This window comes from Struthio camelus, chromosome 2 (assembly GCF_040807025.1).
Source record: "Struthio camelus isolate bStrCam1 chromosome 2, bStrCam1.hap1, whole genome shotgun sequence".
Classification (NCBI taxonomy): domain Eukaryota; kingdom Metazoa; phylum Chordata; class Aves; order Struthioniformes; family Struthionidae; genus Struthio; species Struthio camelus.
Window position 1 is genome coordinate 8,441,321 of NC_090943.1, and position 17,597 is coordinate 8,458,917.

The following is a 17,597-nucleotide window of genomic DNA, read 5'->3' on the forward strand; positions in this document are numbered from 1 at the left end:
GAACCTTCTGCAGCAAAGGGGCCTCACTAGCGAGACAGAGAAAACAAGATGGACAGCAGAACGCAATGCATTCCTCAGCCACCAGAACCTGCCAAGACGGGGTCTCTCTCTGAGCCACGGTTGAGAGCTAATATGCATTTTGAAGTATCTGTAGAGTATGACACAAAAAAACAAAAGGACTTAATTCTTTGCTTTTATATTTAGTGAAAAACTGCTTAATTACCCGTCCCAAAGAATTCTCATGTCACAGGAAACCAAACCAAACCCCAACACATATGAGTATACGGTAAACACAGAACGGAGGCAAGGGGGAGTATCAGAATGCAGATTACAAAAGAAAAAGCAGTCACAGCTACAGGGTTTCTTCTTTCTTTTTCCAAATTGAGAATCAGTTTCTAAAATCATATAGAATACGACGACAGAAAGTCACGTATAGGACTGCTGGCATACATACCAAAAAGCAGAAGACGTAGCTTTTTTTCTCCTGAAAACTGACACAAAAATATACATATATACATATACACACACACACACATATATACATATATATAAACCTATACATGAAATGACCTTTTAAAGATAGCATAAATTGAGCACAATTAGGTAAAAACGTGAGGTGTTGTTCTTTCACAATCAAATATTTTTAGAGAGGTTTCTGTTCCTATCCAAACCCCTTGATTTGGAAAAAAGTACACAATTCCTTAAAAAAATTGACTGCTTGGGGCAAAGAAAACCAAAGCAATTTCTAGGTGCAATCCAAGGTTAGTACATTTAAACATATGCCTTACCCATCAGGGACTTGTTTGATTACATATTGCTCAAAGGAAAAATGCTTATCTGTGATTGTACTTTTCTAAATCTATTACCTGCCACAGACCACATCATTCTAAAGGTTTCAGTCCCTCAGCAAAGGCCTCAAGCAGGAAGTTAGCATTGCAAGCTTACAATACTGAAGATAATTTTGTCAATGTCTAAAGCATATAAATATTTATGTAAATACAGTATATACCTTATTGCACAACGACCTACAAAAATCAAAGTCCAGCAAAATAAACACAGAGTTCCTGAGCGGAAGCAGAAGTATGGTCCTACTAAAAGAGCTGTTTCAGAAAACATTGATTATAGACAAGCCTCTTTTCTCAAAAGGCATTATCTATAGACACGAGCATCATATTTTCATCTCCAATATGGAAAATGAGATGAACAAAAGTAAAAACTGACCAATTAAGGTTCCGAAAAAGATCCCAAAGCCCTACATACTAGTTATGCTGAATTTGGATTACTAGTAGAAGACGAGGAAAACAATGTCTATTTTTCACTCATCAAGTATCCACAAGCTCTTCATTTGTATTCAGGCCTTACTCAAGACAATTTTCTACCAATTTCCACAACAGACGTGAATAATCAGTGGAAAGTAAGAAAGAGTACTGCGACTTAAAACAAAGTATGCATGAGCTTCTCTTACCAGAAAATTGCTATTAGCCTCACAAAAGTTCCAGCTTAGTATGTGTTTAAAGCACAAGTAAAGGATTATCAAAATCAAGAGGATCAAAGGGAGCCTTCATAGGCCGACGTTTTTAGAAGAAAGTTCATTACTTTTTCAGGTAACTTATTCAACTGTACAATAGGAACTGCTAAGATGCTAACTCTCCTAAGATGCTATTTGTTCCTTTTTATTTTAAAATAATGTGCAAACTGATGACTAGACCGTTGTTAATTGAGCATTACAGCTAGAATTTTGTTTGTGCTAGACATTAATTGAAACAGTAATTCAACTCCGTTTTATTTGCATTACTTACACCATATATTCAGAGGTTAATGCCTATACCATATTGTACATAGACTACACAAACCAATACTTTTTAGCTGATTTTTTAAGAGATGCACTTCTGATGCAGGCATTTACAGTTGGGGGTCAACCTCCATCTTTTCCTCAGTGGGCTCTCTAGTAATTAATTTTATTGCCAGCATCATGATGTTGGCCCCCACACATACCGGGGGCAAACAGAACAGAAAAATAAACGTGACTTTTGCTGGAACACAAAACAAGACAAAAACCTTCCCCAACAGACAACCTCCCTCCTCCCCTCCCCCCCCCGCCACCCTTTTTAAATCTGCATGACAAACTGGAATACATTTAAAACTAGGGAAATAAATTTCATTTTTAAAACAGTTCACAGTGGTAAAAGTGATGTTTGACTACTGTAAGACAACGTCAGACAATGGGTAACTGAACACTTTCTTCTCAATAGTTTATGGTCTATTTTTATTTCATATGTATTTCTGTAAGCTCCACCGTGCTTACAAATGAGGAAAAAAAATGGTGATGCTCTAAAATCTTCCAAGTTGAATTGTTTGGTTTTTTTATTATACACTCTTAACCCTTTCCGAACACTGCTTCATAGCTGCTCTTAAAAAACAGACTTCCACTGTATTTTTGAATCCTTAGTTTACGTGAGAAAATGGAAAACATTCTACAACATATAGAATACTTCTTTAACACTAAGTTCAGAAAAAATGTGAAATGATCAGCCTAGAAGTTCAAAAGTCTAAAACTAAATTCTGTGTAGAGAACAGAAATGAAGCACAACTTAATCTGTCACACTGACATACATCTTGGGTAGAATTTTGCAAACACAAAATAAACGCAAAATAAAGTACCGCAAACCATTTATTCCCTTAACTATGTAATTTGAACAGAACAGAGAGTAAGATGTTGCAGAAGGCTATGGACCTGATGATTAATTTTCAATTATCAAATCCAATCCTCGTCAAACCACAACAATTTGTACCGGAAAGTTCTTGCACAGTATTTGCCCATAAAACAAAACCACTGCTCTATCTGCCTTCATTAAAAACTTCCATCAAGAAAAAATCTGGGAGCGTGACGGAAACACAGTCGTTGCAGGTTCATCTATGAAGCCAGCTTAAGAAATGTTAACACACTTTGAAGATATTAGCCAAAACATATGCATATATGAATAAGAGACAAGTTAAAAGAAAAAGCACATTATGCATGTCTGCATTTCTAGCACATGTATTCTAGCATGTATTAAAAATATTATTTTGCTCTAAGTATGATCCAAAAGAAAAAAAAACTGTAGTTCTCACTAGAGAACCTTTTTTAGGCATGACCTTCAATTATTTAACATGAAATTACCTCCTTCAAGAAATAAACCATACACTCACTTGGGAGAATAAATACATTATATTCTCCAAAATAGGTCAATTTATTGACCTACTAAACTGAAACCTGAACTAACTTCATAAATGCATATAATGAAATGCTTACCTGTCTTGATCTGGGTCTTCCAGGAGAAAACTTTCTTTTGGTGATGGCTGGTTTCCCCATGCCAATTTTTGGAGTGACTGATATGTAAGTTGTTGTGAGAGCACTTCCAGCAGTGGAAGTCAACGCTGGAGGCTGACTGTGCTGTACATCACGTGCAGAATGCAAGTCTAATGAAACATCTGGTGAGGAAGACATATTTGTCTTGTTTATACTAACTGATGGTGGAAGTGAAGGGTAACTCTCAGCTGGTGATTTTATGGGTTTGTCTCCAACTGGCGAACTGCTTTGCAAACCTTCATTTGCAGAAGCAGTTTTTACATCTAAAAGAGCTGGTGTTTCTGAGTTTTCATGAGTTTCTCCTTTTTCCATGTCTTTTTGCACTTCTATCGTTTCCAGTTGTTGTTCTACATGGGCACAAATTTCCCCTTTACTTTCAGTCCCTTCTATTTCTGGCATCACAGTTAAGGTCTCAGGTACTGAAGCCAGAGACCGAGAGTCTACTGTGCATAATTCTGATACCTCAACACTATTTTGTGACAGCTGTGTCTCTTCAACTTGTTTGTCTGACTCCTGCTGTATTACAGCTTGAGCACCTTCCATCATTTTCTCAGTCTGACTGTCATCCAATGCTGGTGTCTTTTTAGGAGATATTTCCATTTCAGTTGAATTAACTTCACCAGAGACTTCCGTTTCCAGTTCCGTGGTCTTTTCTTCTGGTGGTATGCCTGTAACTAAGTAAAATCACATTAAAAGCTCAATGTAAAAATGAACAACTTACACAGCTGTACTGGTCACCAAGTACAGCCGGTACACATCACATGCATCAAGTACACCCCACTTTGCTTAAGAAAATGTTATGTATAGGTTAAAATATACTTTATAAATATCAGTTTTTGTACCTATGTTTGCAGTAACCTATATTTGTAGTAGACATATCGCAACTGTTTGATTGCTTTCTCTCTCTCTCTCTCTTTTTTTTTTTTTTTTCCTGGAAACATAGCAGAGTACCTCAGAAAAAAATAGCACATTTTCAGGGACACACTCAAACACTCTCCTTCACATGTTTTCCATAAAAATACGCTCAGGCAAAAGACGATTACGTTAGGCTATCGGGGCAGCTCCTCAGCTAGTAACAATGATTCCACTGTACCAAAGATACTCCCAAATGTATATGATAGGAAAAGTTCCCACAGCTGTATTGCTAGGAATCAAGTTAACAAATGAATAAAATTACAGTATACAACTGCAAAGCAGGGAACTTGGCTTACAAAGAGCATTCAGTGGGCCCGAAACAATAAATCAAGGAATCTGAATCTACATTTCCATGTAAGCAGCTCAAAGTAGCCTGCCTTTTTTCATTTCTGCACACCTAAGATTTAGGCTAGCATAAATTTATGTAGTTTAAGCAACTGTCCCAACAGTTGCCAAAGGCAGATAGCTAGGAGGAGGAACAGGACAAGTGTATGTAAAACACTTTTCCCTCCTAATGCTCACCGAGACTGTAGGAAATCACCTGAGCTGAAAATAGTTTGTGGTTTATCATTTAGTATTGCCCCATCTATTTCTTTCACAAATATATGTCCAGCCTCCCCTTGAACCGCATCAAAATTATTTCATCCACAACTTTGTTTTTCAAAGAGTTCCAGGGCATTGTATCTAGTCCATGAAGCACCACATCTTATTTTCTGCTTTGAAGTGGCTTCTAGTGTTTTCACTTGACGGTCCCTGACTCCATTACAGGTCACCTATTTTCTATTATGCTTGCACTCTTATTAAATTCATGCTGCTACACAAACACATCAGCCACTACCATTCACAGCCTAGCACTTTATCCTGAACGTATCTTCATTGACAAAATTTTAAATCATGGCCCTGTATCACACGCCACGGTGTACAAAACGGTGATCGCAGTTAAGCTGCAAGATATTTTGTTTTTCTTTTGGCTTTAAATTCAGGTTTCCTGATTTCCCTTAGAGCAGTCATCCCTCAACATGGCCTGGGGATGGGTGGGTCACACTTTAAGGTTTGCCATTGACATCAGTCACTAAAACATTTAGCTTAAGCCAAAGACCACCCTAGCTCCATTCTTTTCTCTGGCTGGGACATGATAAATGATTGCTAAGATATATTTATTCCCAGAACCTTAATGATCAACTACTGTAGCGCATCCTATCTACTGTAGCACATCCTATCTGAATGTACTTTAATAAACAAATTATCGGGGGGGGGGGCAGAGAAGGGAAAGAGAACACCTTAACTGAGTGTATACTTGAACGAGTTCAAATAAGTGGCACATAAACTGGAAGTTCTTAGCTATTAAGTGCCCCACAAAACAAAAGGAAAAATTCATCCCATCTTGTTATGTGCAGCTACAAAAAAAAAAAAAAAAGACTTGAACAGAATACACAAATAACTGAATCTACAAAGCAACATTTTTTTTTTTTTTAAAAACTATAATCCTCCAATGTACAAAAGTATCTAACCGTATTTCCAGCTTTTGGAGAAAGCAAGTCCTACCAAACAAGTAAAAGGATTTTCTGCTACATTTACATTTTGAAGATATAATTTACAGCTATCTTTGCCTTCAATAAAATATTTCTTCAATAAAAAAGTTAATACTATTGCTTGAGAGTTCAGGCACTGGAACTTGCACAATTTGTCTCCTTTTACTGCTTTTCAGGCATTTTTTTCTATTAAATTTATGAAGCACCACAAATCCTTACTGAGTGGGAAAGGGTTCTGAATGCTGGATTTGTATTTTCTTAGACTGCAAAACTCTTTCTTACCATCTGTGACACATCCAACAGCTGATTCTTGACCAGGGCCACTACCAATAACGGTTTGTTCCTGAAATGCCACATCTGTACCACTTTCAATTTCCATTTCATCTGTACAAGCTTAAGGAGAGGCAAAGAAGTTATCAGTTTTGACAAGGTGTTTATTCTATTACTTTGGCATCAGTAGTTGCTATCACTGCTTGACCTTTTGGCTAAATGCAATGATATTTAAGTATGTGATAGGAATGAGGGCAAATCAGGTCAATGAGACGGTTAGGGAGAATATATAGTGCTCTTTAAAGATTAAGAGGTCTTTTCTCACTAACACTGAAGCTGCTTGATACTTTTTAGATAGTGAGAAGAGGATGTAAAGCAATTATATGAACTTACTCGTGGAAATATAATTTACACATAGTCACAGATTCCTCTGCATTACCCAAGTAACATAAAAGGCCTTTTATCACATTCCAAACTTCTAAACTCTAAAGACCTTGTAGCATGAAGGCTTCAAATTTTTATACAAATACTACAAAGACCTATAACACAGAGGAATAAGACCTATTCCACCTACTATCAGCATTTGAAATGCTGATTTTTCAACTCGTCTGCTCAGCTCCAACAACACGAAAAATGAGTTTTGCCTCTGTAGAACTAGCATACCTTTATCTGCAAGTTTCCCCATGTTACAGAAAGTTGCATGGGAGAGGTGGTACTGAATACTTTTCAAGCTGACAGTATCATCACAGAGTACAGAAACAGGAAGTGCACATATTTTTCCCATTTAAAAGCTTTTTCAGTTAAGGAAATTAATTAAAATGCACTAGACAAAGTAGCAGCATGAAAATCAGAGTATACAGCAAGCATCAACTCAAAAGGAACTGATCCCCCACAGATGTTAGCGCAAAAAAAGGGCAAATTAATATAGCTTTCTGTTCAGGAAAGCCTCTTTAAAGTTCAAAAAGCCAGGAACTATTAGGTGATGCCACTTTTAGCACCTAAAAGTGGCTCTCAGACTCTGCCAACTTTAAAGTGATATTTTAACTTTGAGGAAATGATCATTTAGATTAGCTCCAAATTTGAGTTAAATGTACAAAAGTGCTCTCTTGGGCATAAGACACTGCATGACTGTACTCATATAATAGCTCCAGATTACTCCTAGTAGTTGAGATGACAGTCCTATTCTTCCTTGGGGAAAAGAGGATGCTCATCAATGCTTCTCCTAGCTAGAAATAATAATAAAAATATTTCTCAAAACTTTAGCCTTTCAAATAAACGTCATTTACTCAAAAGTGATTCCAGTAGAAGACTGGGAGTATATTCGGTATAAGTTTTGCGTATTACTCAGATTCTTCCTAAATCGTCTAAAGACGCTGTCTGAGAGTCCGGATAGCTTCTGGTAACCTTTCACAACAGACGTGATCTTCAAAGGTTTAAGTTGCTAATCATTCTAACTTGGTGTACATGTCCATTGACAAACTTCTTGCACCCATTTATTTAAATTTACCTACTGTCACTGCCCTTTCTCCAGGATCTATTTTTCAGCATTCCTCTACTGTTTACCTCACGTATGCACTTAAGTATACTGGCTAACATCAAAGAGAATGACTCGCCTATGCGCAACTTTAGTTTTAACAAACAAGCAACTGAGCTACTGATTTTTTTTTTTTTTTAAACAGAAGATCAACACACAGGCATTGCTGTTTAGACAGGAAAAACGCACATGGCACTGACAGCGCATTTAATCGGATAGATTTCACTTTGTCTCCAAATTTAACTACAATTATATTTCCCTTAGGAAATTCTGCCTGCATGAGTGTAGGTGCTATCCATGTGGCATGAAATACACACAGGAGTTCACTTGAAACTTCATTAGACGGGTCTTGTGGATGTCCAGCCGGACTAAGATCAACAGACTGTGCTTCCTTGCCGCTACGGAGTAATTTCAAAAAATCTATTTTGCACACTCTCCCGCCATTTCCCTTCCCACCTTTCAACTGTCTTGCCTATTTAGACGAGAAGCACCCAGAAACAAGACCACCAATCAATTTTGATTTTCTTGAAAAAAGAAAAGCACACCTGTTTAGTTAACTATACCTGATCCTTGAACATAGTCTAGCTTCCACCGCTGTGTCCTATCTGGACGTAGTGAGGAAAATGGGCAATACAAGCCTGGCAAACAGCAGGAAGAGGGAAAAAGGAAAACTAGATGTCTCCAGGAATATTTATCAGGAATGTGCACGGTAGATATGAATCCCCCAAGACAGTTATCAAAGCGGCATGTTTTTGAACCTAACTGCACCAGATTTAAAAAGCCCAGACAATCTGCAACTACAGGTTGGACCTGGAAGCTGGACCTCGAAGGTTGAGAGCTGCCAGTAAGGGGCTTATTTGCTGATTTCTCTAATACAGGCTACTGAAGCCAGAGGGCTAGAAAGCACACTGAGAAGACAGCTCCCACACGGACTGCCTGAGAAGCTACCGCTAAATAAAGGAATGGATGAGCTCCACAGAGTGGAATATCAGTGGCTGGTTCACAAAGGACTTAGTGGGACAGCTAGAGATATTTTTATTTGATATTAGTATTTTGGAAAAATAAAGACTATGTACAAAGAGAACCGGTGATGCATCCTGCTACCTTTCTTCAGCAAAACTGACTCGAGAAAAATTACCTGTCATACTGTCAGGTTCAGGAATGAGTTCAGAAGTGTCCATTACATCACATGACTGAGTCTGATCCCCTTCTCCTTGTTTACAAAGAGTGCAGATGTAGTCTTTCAACTGAGAATCCAATTCACTACCTGGAGATCTGTCACATTCTATGTGAATCCACCTGGGGAGATGTATTTAGTGTGACTATGATTTTAATAATAAAAATATAAAATATCCTGGTTAGAATCAATATAAAAAAAAAGCACTGTTTTTCATTCCTTCAGGAAAATCGAATATTTCAACCAGTGCTTTATCTGGGAGCACCTTGAAGAAATAAAAATAATATATCTGTATGTCAAGCACTGAACAAATTTAAACATGAAGACCTCAACTATCTCTAAAGCCAGTCAGATACCACAACATGTACAGCAATATCAAGATGTTGTACAGCAATATCAAGATGTTGTACAGCAATATCAAGATGTTGTACAGCAAGATACAACAGCACTGTATTTCAAACAGTTCACACTTTTAAAGATTCTCTTTTTTTTATTACTTGCATAGCATAACACACAAAATTGAACAGAGAATACCTATCTGAAAATTTAACAAACAGAGACCATTGTAAACAACTCTCTTTATACAACAGCCTTACAGAATTAATATGCATACAAAAATTTAAATACTAGTGCATGTAGAAATTATGACGACGACTCTTCTGGTCTGTTTACTCACAAAAGAGATGCAATATGAGGAGCAGCAGCAGAGCATATTTCTCTGTACACCTCACTAGCAAAAAAAGAACAGGTAACTGCAAATTCCCACTTATTTCCTAAGATTAAAATAAGACTGCCCAATATTGTCCACTGTATGTAAGGATGAAAGATCAAGATGCTGCACAGCAAGGTACAACAGCACTGTATATCACAGTCTACATCCTTCGCACAAACGCACAAATGCCATACCCGCTCACCATACACTTCAGGTGCTCTAGTACAGTTTAACAAATATAAAGCTTCTTACCTTTTGCACATGTGACAATGCAACATATCTTTCTGGAAGTCTTGGAGGCACAGTTTTTCACAGAAGGGACAAGATAAGTTGTCTTGCTGTTGGTAACAACTGTCACACACCAAACAATTATGGTGCCACTGACAACTTGTTCGTGTGCCACACTCAGCACATACTCTACAGTTCTAGAGATCACAAGAATTTAGTTGTTAATTATGATATTTCACAATGTGATAGAACTGCCATTCAACTGACATTTTCCTGTTCTGAATTAAATTAAAAGAAATTCACTCTTGGGTAACACTGATAAATTATCCAGGATCTGTTAAGAGAATACGGAGAGCTTAGGCAACAACCAAGAGGAGGTTTCCTTGCACTACTCCCCGACTTGAAAGGAATATTTTCTTATGCAACCAAACGTTTTTATCCCTAATCTCAGTCTTCTCATGACTACCACAAAGTGACTTACAAAATTACATTCAACTCATGTCTAGAGACTTCCCTTGCTATGTTGAAACTGTATTTTTATTACTATCTACACCTCAAGTTATTGACAAAACAGCAAACTCATCCTGCCTTCCTCCAGCGCAAAGGAACCTTGAGCTGCAGAACTGCTGTTCAGGCAAGCAAGAAGCGGTAAAATACATGGAGTCCTCAAGGACAGATACATATACTTCTTTGCATGCACTGTAGTGCTGCAATCATCAAATCATGAGAGCAGCTGTCATTAAGTGAAGGTTATCCACTCCACCTGGATCCTTCGCTTCCCTTTTCCCATATACTGACTGCTTGCTTTACTGCCCTACATAGGATGCTTCAGCCACTGCACTGAAAGCTACCTTCACGGAGCAGCAGTAGAGCCACATGACTACCATACAAGCGGGATTCCTTCCGAAACTGCAAGGTCACAGTCAGTTCAACAGTAACAGCAGTCAGCAATAAACACAGAACGGCATAACGAGGATAACAATATTTGGACCCCTATAGTGACAAAGAATAATGCTGAAAACCTTTCAACTTACTTTACATTTCCAACCATTTGTTGGTACAGAGTCCATAACTGGTTGTAGACAGAAAGTATGGTAGCCTTTGTCACACGTATCGCACACCAGCATCTTGTTGTCTTCCCCAGAATGTCTAAGAAAAATAACAAGAGTGATACTAAAAAAATATATTTAAGCCATTAAAAATCTGCTTAATGAGAAGTCTAATTAGAAAGGGAAGTAACTGGGTACACTAGAATATATGAATACCATCAGGACCAAATAGGTCCAAAGATGATGCCCTTAAATTCATATTTAAGTATGAATCAGGTACGCCATGTTCACTTTAAAAATTATTGAGCTTGTGCAACTATTATGACTGCCAGAAATCAGCCCGTTCTCATTTACATACACGTAGGTAGATTTAATCGCCTTTTTGTACTGAAATCAGTTCCAAAAAATGAAATATTTTGCTTTATTTCTTTCTGAAGAGAACACACAGTTCTACAGCCTGACTGTATTTCTTCCAAAAAAGAAAACAAGCCATCATCTCTGACCACCAGAATTCCTACAGTGTCAACCAGTATGATTGCCAAAGTAGGACAACTGTTAAAAGAGGAGATTTCAACTTTCCTACATCGATTACAGAGCTTCACCACAAAGTTCAGTGATAAAACATACTGACTGAAGATGAGACTAAATATTTTTGGTAACATCTAAAGCCATTGTGTGCTGTGTTAGGTTCAAATAAATGAACTCAGTTAAAAGAGTATGCAACAAGGATTGCTTGAAAAGAGCTTAAGAAAGTATATGGCATTACACACTAAATGCTGCTTCATTACCTGTGAGACCCAGTATTTTAAAAAGTAGTAAATGTTGTCTGTTTGCACGGACATATCCCAAAGAGAGAGGGTTAGTTAGCAAATACTGTAATTACCCTGCCCAACTCTTTTAGGGATACTCTCTAGAACGTGCCTCACTATTAAACCTTCATTGCTGACATTTACTATCATCTGTGTGTGATCAGGGAACAATCTTCTCTAAAGTGAGTGAATCTGAATATGGGCAATTACCAAGTGTTTTCTACTTGCAAAATAATAGAGCACTGACTGATCAGGTATATGAAGCAGTAGTGAAGTGGTTATTCCCTCAAACTGTCCCAGTTGACCTGACTAAAACTGATCTTTACTCTTTTCTGGTAAGCTTGTAAAAAAAAAATAAACCAACAAAAAAAAAAATCTTACAGTGCTCATCAGATCGGGTTTTATGAGAACAAGTGTACAAGTGGTCCTAGTTCTCTGAGCAAAGCCTTGTAATACTGCAACAATTATTGTTTTATTGTCTCAATACTCCTCTGGCTTAGTAAGTCAACCATGGACAATTAGTCGCTTTTTTCTTTGCTCAACTAAGCCACGAGTTTGTTTTCGTAATGACTCATCAACTGCCTCTGAAAATTACTATGAAATAGAAGAGACAGCCTAATGCACTGGGCCCAGCCAGGATACGGTACTTGCACCGATGAACTGTCAGCTGAGTAAAAGGCTCAAGTTCTCAGACTCTAATGGCACTATGTTAAACTAATATGTTAATTTAGTATATTTGAATAAAATACCTCCTGTATACAAGGAGGTAATCACAAATTTTTGCTGCTCTTTGGAACCTGCAAAGATAACGACAACTCTGTGGAAGTAGTATGCAGGAATGCCAGCTCAGGTCTTTTAGAAGAAAGATCCCAAACCCTGGGATCTGATCAGTTACTTAAATTATTATAATATCACGCCAGACATATTTGGGCAAGCAATCTATATTTTTTTTTTTGGGGGGGGGGGGGGTGAAACAGTTCATAAAGTGTCTAAATGTCTAAAAACATCTAAAATGTCTAAATATGTCTAAAAATCACAGAGCATAAACCTAAGAACATCCTCCCCATGCCCTTCAGCTCTCACTTACTTGCAGTTCTGGCACACTTTGCAATCAGGACACTGCCAACCTGCTCTTTTTAAAGGTGTAACTTGTATGTCCAGGCACATCCCATGGTAATGCTGCCCACAGGTTGTACAAAAGAGTTGATCTAAGAGGTCTCCAGGGCTGTCGCACACTGCACAATTTGCTTCTTCCTTTGCTACAAAAAAAAAAATTATTTTCCAATTATTATGCCATTCAAAAGCACAAACAATTCAATGAACCAAATGAAACTAAGAAATTCTTTAGCGCTTCTTATGCATACAGAACTTGATCATTCTTACAAAATTCAAATTTAATATACTTGATACATATTCCTTCCATCTGGTTTTCCGACGTACTCAACCAATCTCATAACAAAACTACATTCATTGTAAGTTTTGCTCAGGTCTTAACAAAAGAAACAGGTTTACTCTGGTTCTCCCCACTATAAAACCAAACGCTTTAGGACCTACTCTTATCTGGACAAAGTACAAAACAAAGCTCCTAACAGATCTAAAACTACTGTTTGGTTCAAGTGTTTGCAATATGGTTGCTCTAGCTTGAATTAGGACAAGCAAGGCAAGCCTATCAATTTGAACTAAAAATTGTCAGAAGACAAGTCTTCTGAGTAAACCTTCCCACACAGTCATTAAAAAAAGAGAAATACTAACTCTGCTGTGCACCCAGGTATGCACACAGGAAAAACGGGTCTAAAGAACTATACTCTTAAAGCTGGTTCTACTGCACTCATTTATACAGACTTCACAGCTTTATCCACGTCAAGAAAAACCCTTAAAAATAATTTTATGGAGCTCTAACGTCTCAATCTCTGAATTAAAAGTACGACAATAAGGAAGACAAAATACTTGCCCTGATATCCAAGATGCATGTTTTGTCCTTCCTATAATAATTTCGCCTTTACGCATAAATCTCATTTACATCTACTAAGTAGTAGTATTGCAGTTCCACAGCTAAACTGTCTGGAAATTACATCATGCTCATCTTCTCACGCTTCTTACAGATGACGACAGCTCACACAGTCTTGCATAGTGCCCGAACCTGTTCTATCCTAGGGCTTCAGGGACTGATCAGGACTTTTCCTGCAGCTATTTCTCCAAACTGCGGGGGTCTCGGAGGGGGTGCCCTGCAGAGCAGAGAGCAGGGAGAGTCTCCCTCCTGCGCTCCCAATGCTCTTCTTACGGTATTGTATGAGGTCGGGTACCTTGACAATCCTACAATATTATCTCCTAAACCTTCACAACTTCATTTTCATATAAATTTACTTTAATCAACTTAACATCTGACTATGCATTCAGAATACAGAAGAGGAAAAAACAAAATTGTTCTTTTCTTTCCTTAATTCAATTTGAATAAACAAATAAATACTGCATTTATCATTTTAATTGACTTCTATAGCTGTTATACTTGCTTCACAAATTATTTCAGGAAGGTAGAAATGCAGAATTTTACAGACATACAGTATACAGAAAATAACAACCCAATTAGAAGGACTAATAGGACAAGAACTTTTTTTTTTTTTTAACAGTTTGTGAAAACCAAGACTATGTCTCCTCTGAACACATGACTCATCCCACTTTGGGGTTTTATGTTCTCTGATTCATGCTTAACGGTGAAGGGAGGTTTTAAATCCAGCTACGTTACTTGACTGTGGGTATAAACTGTATTATGGTTTCCTGGCTGATGAAGAATTTAGGTGAGAGTAGACAGGCCAGTCTCATGACGGAAAAGACCTCCAATCCTCTTGTGAACTTCAGCTTGCCTGCTGTAAAGCAACTGTGACTGCTGAGTGCTCTCAATACCCGATCTGTGAGGTGCCAATGACTAACCAGGCCAGCGTAGAAGACCCAGAGAGCTCTCCCAACCCCACCTCCTGTCACTCCGGGGAAAGGGATATAAAAAGCAGTTCTCAGTCAGCTCCGGAGAGTCCTAGTCTCTCCTTCTCACTCCTGTGAGCAGCATCTCCTCTGGATCTCCCCTCTACAGGGTGGAAGCTCACCCTGATAAAGCTCCTTCACCTGCTGTACGTGGCGCTTCTCAGGGTGCTCTGGGGAAGAGGAGATTAAAGAACTGCAGGCAGCACAGACCTGACAGGAGGGGATGCAGAACAAAACAAAACTTCACGGGAAGGTGAGGATAGGATTAATTGCTAGTCGAGATAAAGGACGACAGGACTGCTTGGAGCAGCTGCTAACATCAAAGGAATAATATCTTAAAACATTTTACAGACATCACTTTCAAACTTGAGGACAGTTAACTGGAAGTGTCCCACAGGAAGGATGTTAGACCACAGGGTTCCTCTGCTAGAAACTGTTTCCGAACTCGTAAGACATGAAAACACAGAGAATCAGCAACTGCACTGCAGTGAGAAAACCGGGAAGAATGCTAGGCCAAGCTGTGAAAGACTACATGAAAACTATGGTCTCCATGTCCAGTGAAGAGCAATAGGTTACGAATCATTATTTTAGCAGTACATAAAAACTCATTCATACCCAAAATTTTACTCCACTAACTCAATTCCAAATGCTAATGGATGGTAATCAACTCCGCAATTACTTCAGAAAACACACAGGTACTTAAAAGACTATCCTAGAAATTATCACCTGTCCCCTGTTTACGCCACCCTCTTCAAGAGAGTTTAGCCCTCTCCGGAACGGTTAACCTGTTTAGCTCAATATCTTTCCTCTCATTTACATTCTCGTGTTTTATTTTGCTAATAGATTTAATAGATGAATGTGCAGATTTAAACATGTAATAAATAGAGCTCTAGCTTTTCCTTTTTCCTTTCCTCAAACTCAAAAGTGCAAAACAGTAAATAAGAAGTTGGAAGTGCCGCTATTCTTCAACATTAAAAATGTGCTTAGTGAAAAGCAAAGGCAGTATCTGATCAGCGGCGTTAGCTCTGCCTTCCACTAGTTATTTACAGCAGTCAAGCTGACCTGAGAGTAGTAAAAAGCCCACCCAAGCACAACTCTGTTCCAACTACTAAAAGCCAATGTTTGAAGGAATTATACTAAATGGTGAAAGAAAACTTCAGAAACGTTTGAGCAAACTGCACTGCCAAGTTTGAAGGAAGTGGTGTTCAACAATGTCTCCCTTAAGAACCGTACGGAAAAGGTAACAAGAAAGTTGGATTTACCATACCGCAATACACCAGTGATCTACAGGCAGAATCAAGTATCCTGCCTACAATGGAGAATCTTTAATCATATGGTAATCTGCTAAGTGCAATATATGCTGGGGCATAATTAAGCTTTCAGAAGGTGTAACAACTGGAATCCACATAATTTTTAGTGTTATCAAGAAATATTCATGTTCTAATACACTGTTTCAGGATGTATCAAACAAGGCTAAATTTTCACAGCAACAATTCTATTTCTATTATATACTCAAATGCATGCGGCTTTAAATTAAAACTGAAAATAAATATTTAGCAAATAAATGACTTTTAAAAATAAAATAGACCTTTTTTTTTTTTTTTTTTTTTTAATGGAAATCCAAAAAATCTCAGGTACTTGTGACAGTCTCAAGCCTACAAAACAACACTTTCACTGACTCCACTGCAGTTAATTACATGCTAAAATTAAGCTTATTCAAGCAAATCTAGGCATCTTACAGGATACTCTGCTCTTCTGGCCTGGGACAAGGGTTAAGGATATAACCACCATAGTGTAAAAACATACAATTACCTCATAAGCGGTAATTGTCTCATTTGTACTTACATCTTTCAGGAGCCTGATCAATATGGTCTGGACAAAGGAGGGACAAGTTACTGAAATCCTGAAACGTGCCTGCTCCAGCAGCACAGGGGTAATGGTACATCTGGGTACATTTCTCTTCACAGCATTTGATAGTGGCTCCAAGGTGCTTACAATATGCACATCGCTGAAACACAAACATATACATGTTTTTTTTTTCTTCTCATTAGTTCATTTTCAGCCAGATCAGTTCCCCAGCCTCATTTAAGACACAAGAATCCAGGCTAGCAGAAGGGAGTGAATATTGAGGACAAAGGAAAAATTGGCTGGGGCTGTGTCTTCCAGTGACGCTCTCAAATCCTTACATCTTAAAATGTTCTGCAAAACCCAGCTTAAATGTGCTCTGATGATCTGTATTCCTCTTGCCAGGGAGGAGCATTTCTCTTCCGTGCGTTGTCTAACTTTAGCTATGTCCTCTGTAAAAACACTCGAGGACTCATTCTGAATAACAAAGGCAGACCATACCATGTTGGTACTAGGTTGTAATTAAAAATGTTACTCTAGATACTTTAACGTGACACTGTATACATTCTTATCAGAAATATGAATACAAATGAAACTAGATTTTTGGTAGAACATCATAACAACACTATACATTGCATAAAACAATTCTCTCTGGGGGGATAATGCATTATATAACCTAGTACCTCCTTCTCATCTCTTATTTCAATGTTACACAAATATCACCACCAGGAAAACTTTCAGAAGTCATAAATACACGTTTATTATTAGAAGCCATAGTCACATTCGTAAAGAAATCATTTATCAGAAAGAATTACCCAGTAACCCTGCAATTCTTTATTCTAGAGGGAACAGATTCCATCAGCCGGCTTGTAAAATATCACTCGCACCTTTCTGATTCAGTTAATCAGTCTTTTTACTTTCTGGGATCTCATTACAATCCCTGAAGCACTGTAACACGCTTTTGCACTTTTTCACCAAGGCAACAGTGCTTTTTAGGGATAAGAGCACAGCACTGTAAGATCTGGAGTAAATTTAAGAAAAAACAGGTCAGTGGCTCATAGGACGATATACATAATGTAAAGCAACAGCTGAGCTCAGTGACCCTCATTTTTCATGATAAAAATATATACTTTGACACTAACGCTGGCATGCTTGTTTACTAGATCAAGTGGCAAGTAAAATCCAGACAGGAGCATGTTTC

At 38.0% G+C, this 17,597-nt stretch overlaps 1 protein-coding gene across 31 annotated transcripts in view; it reads right to left on the bottom strand.

The window, feature by feature from the left end:
• The window catches only part of KMT2C (lysine methyltransferase 2C), a 207,594-nt gene that overhangs the window by 83,891 nt on the left and 106,106 nt on the right, over window positions 1–17,597 (bottom strand). For 30 of the 31 annotated variants that reach the window (XR_011139519.1, XM_068934237.1, XM_068934226.1 and 27 more), the window contains 7 exons: window positions 16,397–16,559; window positions 12,663–12,834; window positions 10,752–10,866; window positions 9,742–9,914; window positions 8,739–8,899; window positions 6,079–6,189; window positions 3,293–4,023 (listed from right to left, as the gene is read on the bottom strand). Coding sequence is in view for 30 of the 31 variants with exons in the window: in XM_068934237.1 (XP_068790338.1) it covers window positions 3,293–4,023; window positions 6,079–6,189; window positions 8,739–8,899; window positions 9,742–9,914; window positions 10,752–10,866; window positions 12,663–12,834; window positions 16,397–16,559 (1,626 nt within the window). In the remaining variant the exon portion in view is untranslated. The remainder of the gene's footprint in view (window positions 1–3,292; window positions 4,024–6,078; window positions 6,190–8,738; window positions 8,900–9,741; window positions 9,915–10,751; window positions 10,867–12,662; window positions 12,835–16,396; window positions 16,560–17,597) is intronic. The other variant, XM_068934236.1, reaches the window with a different exon arrangement.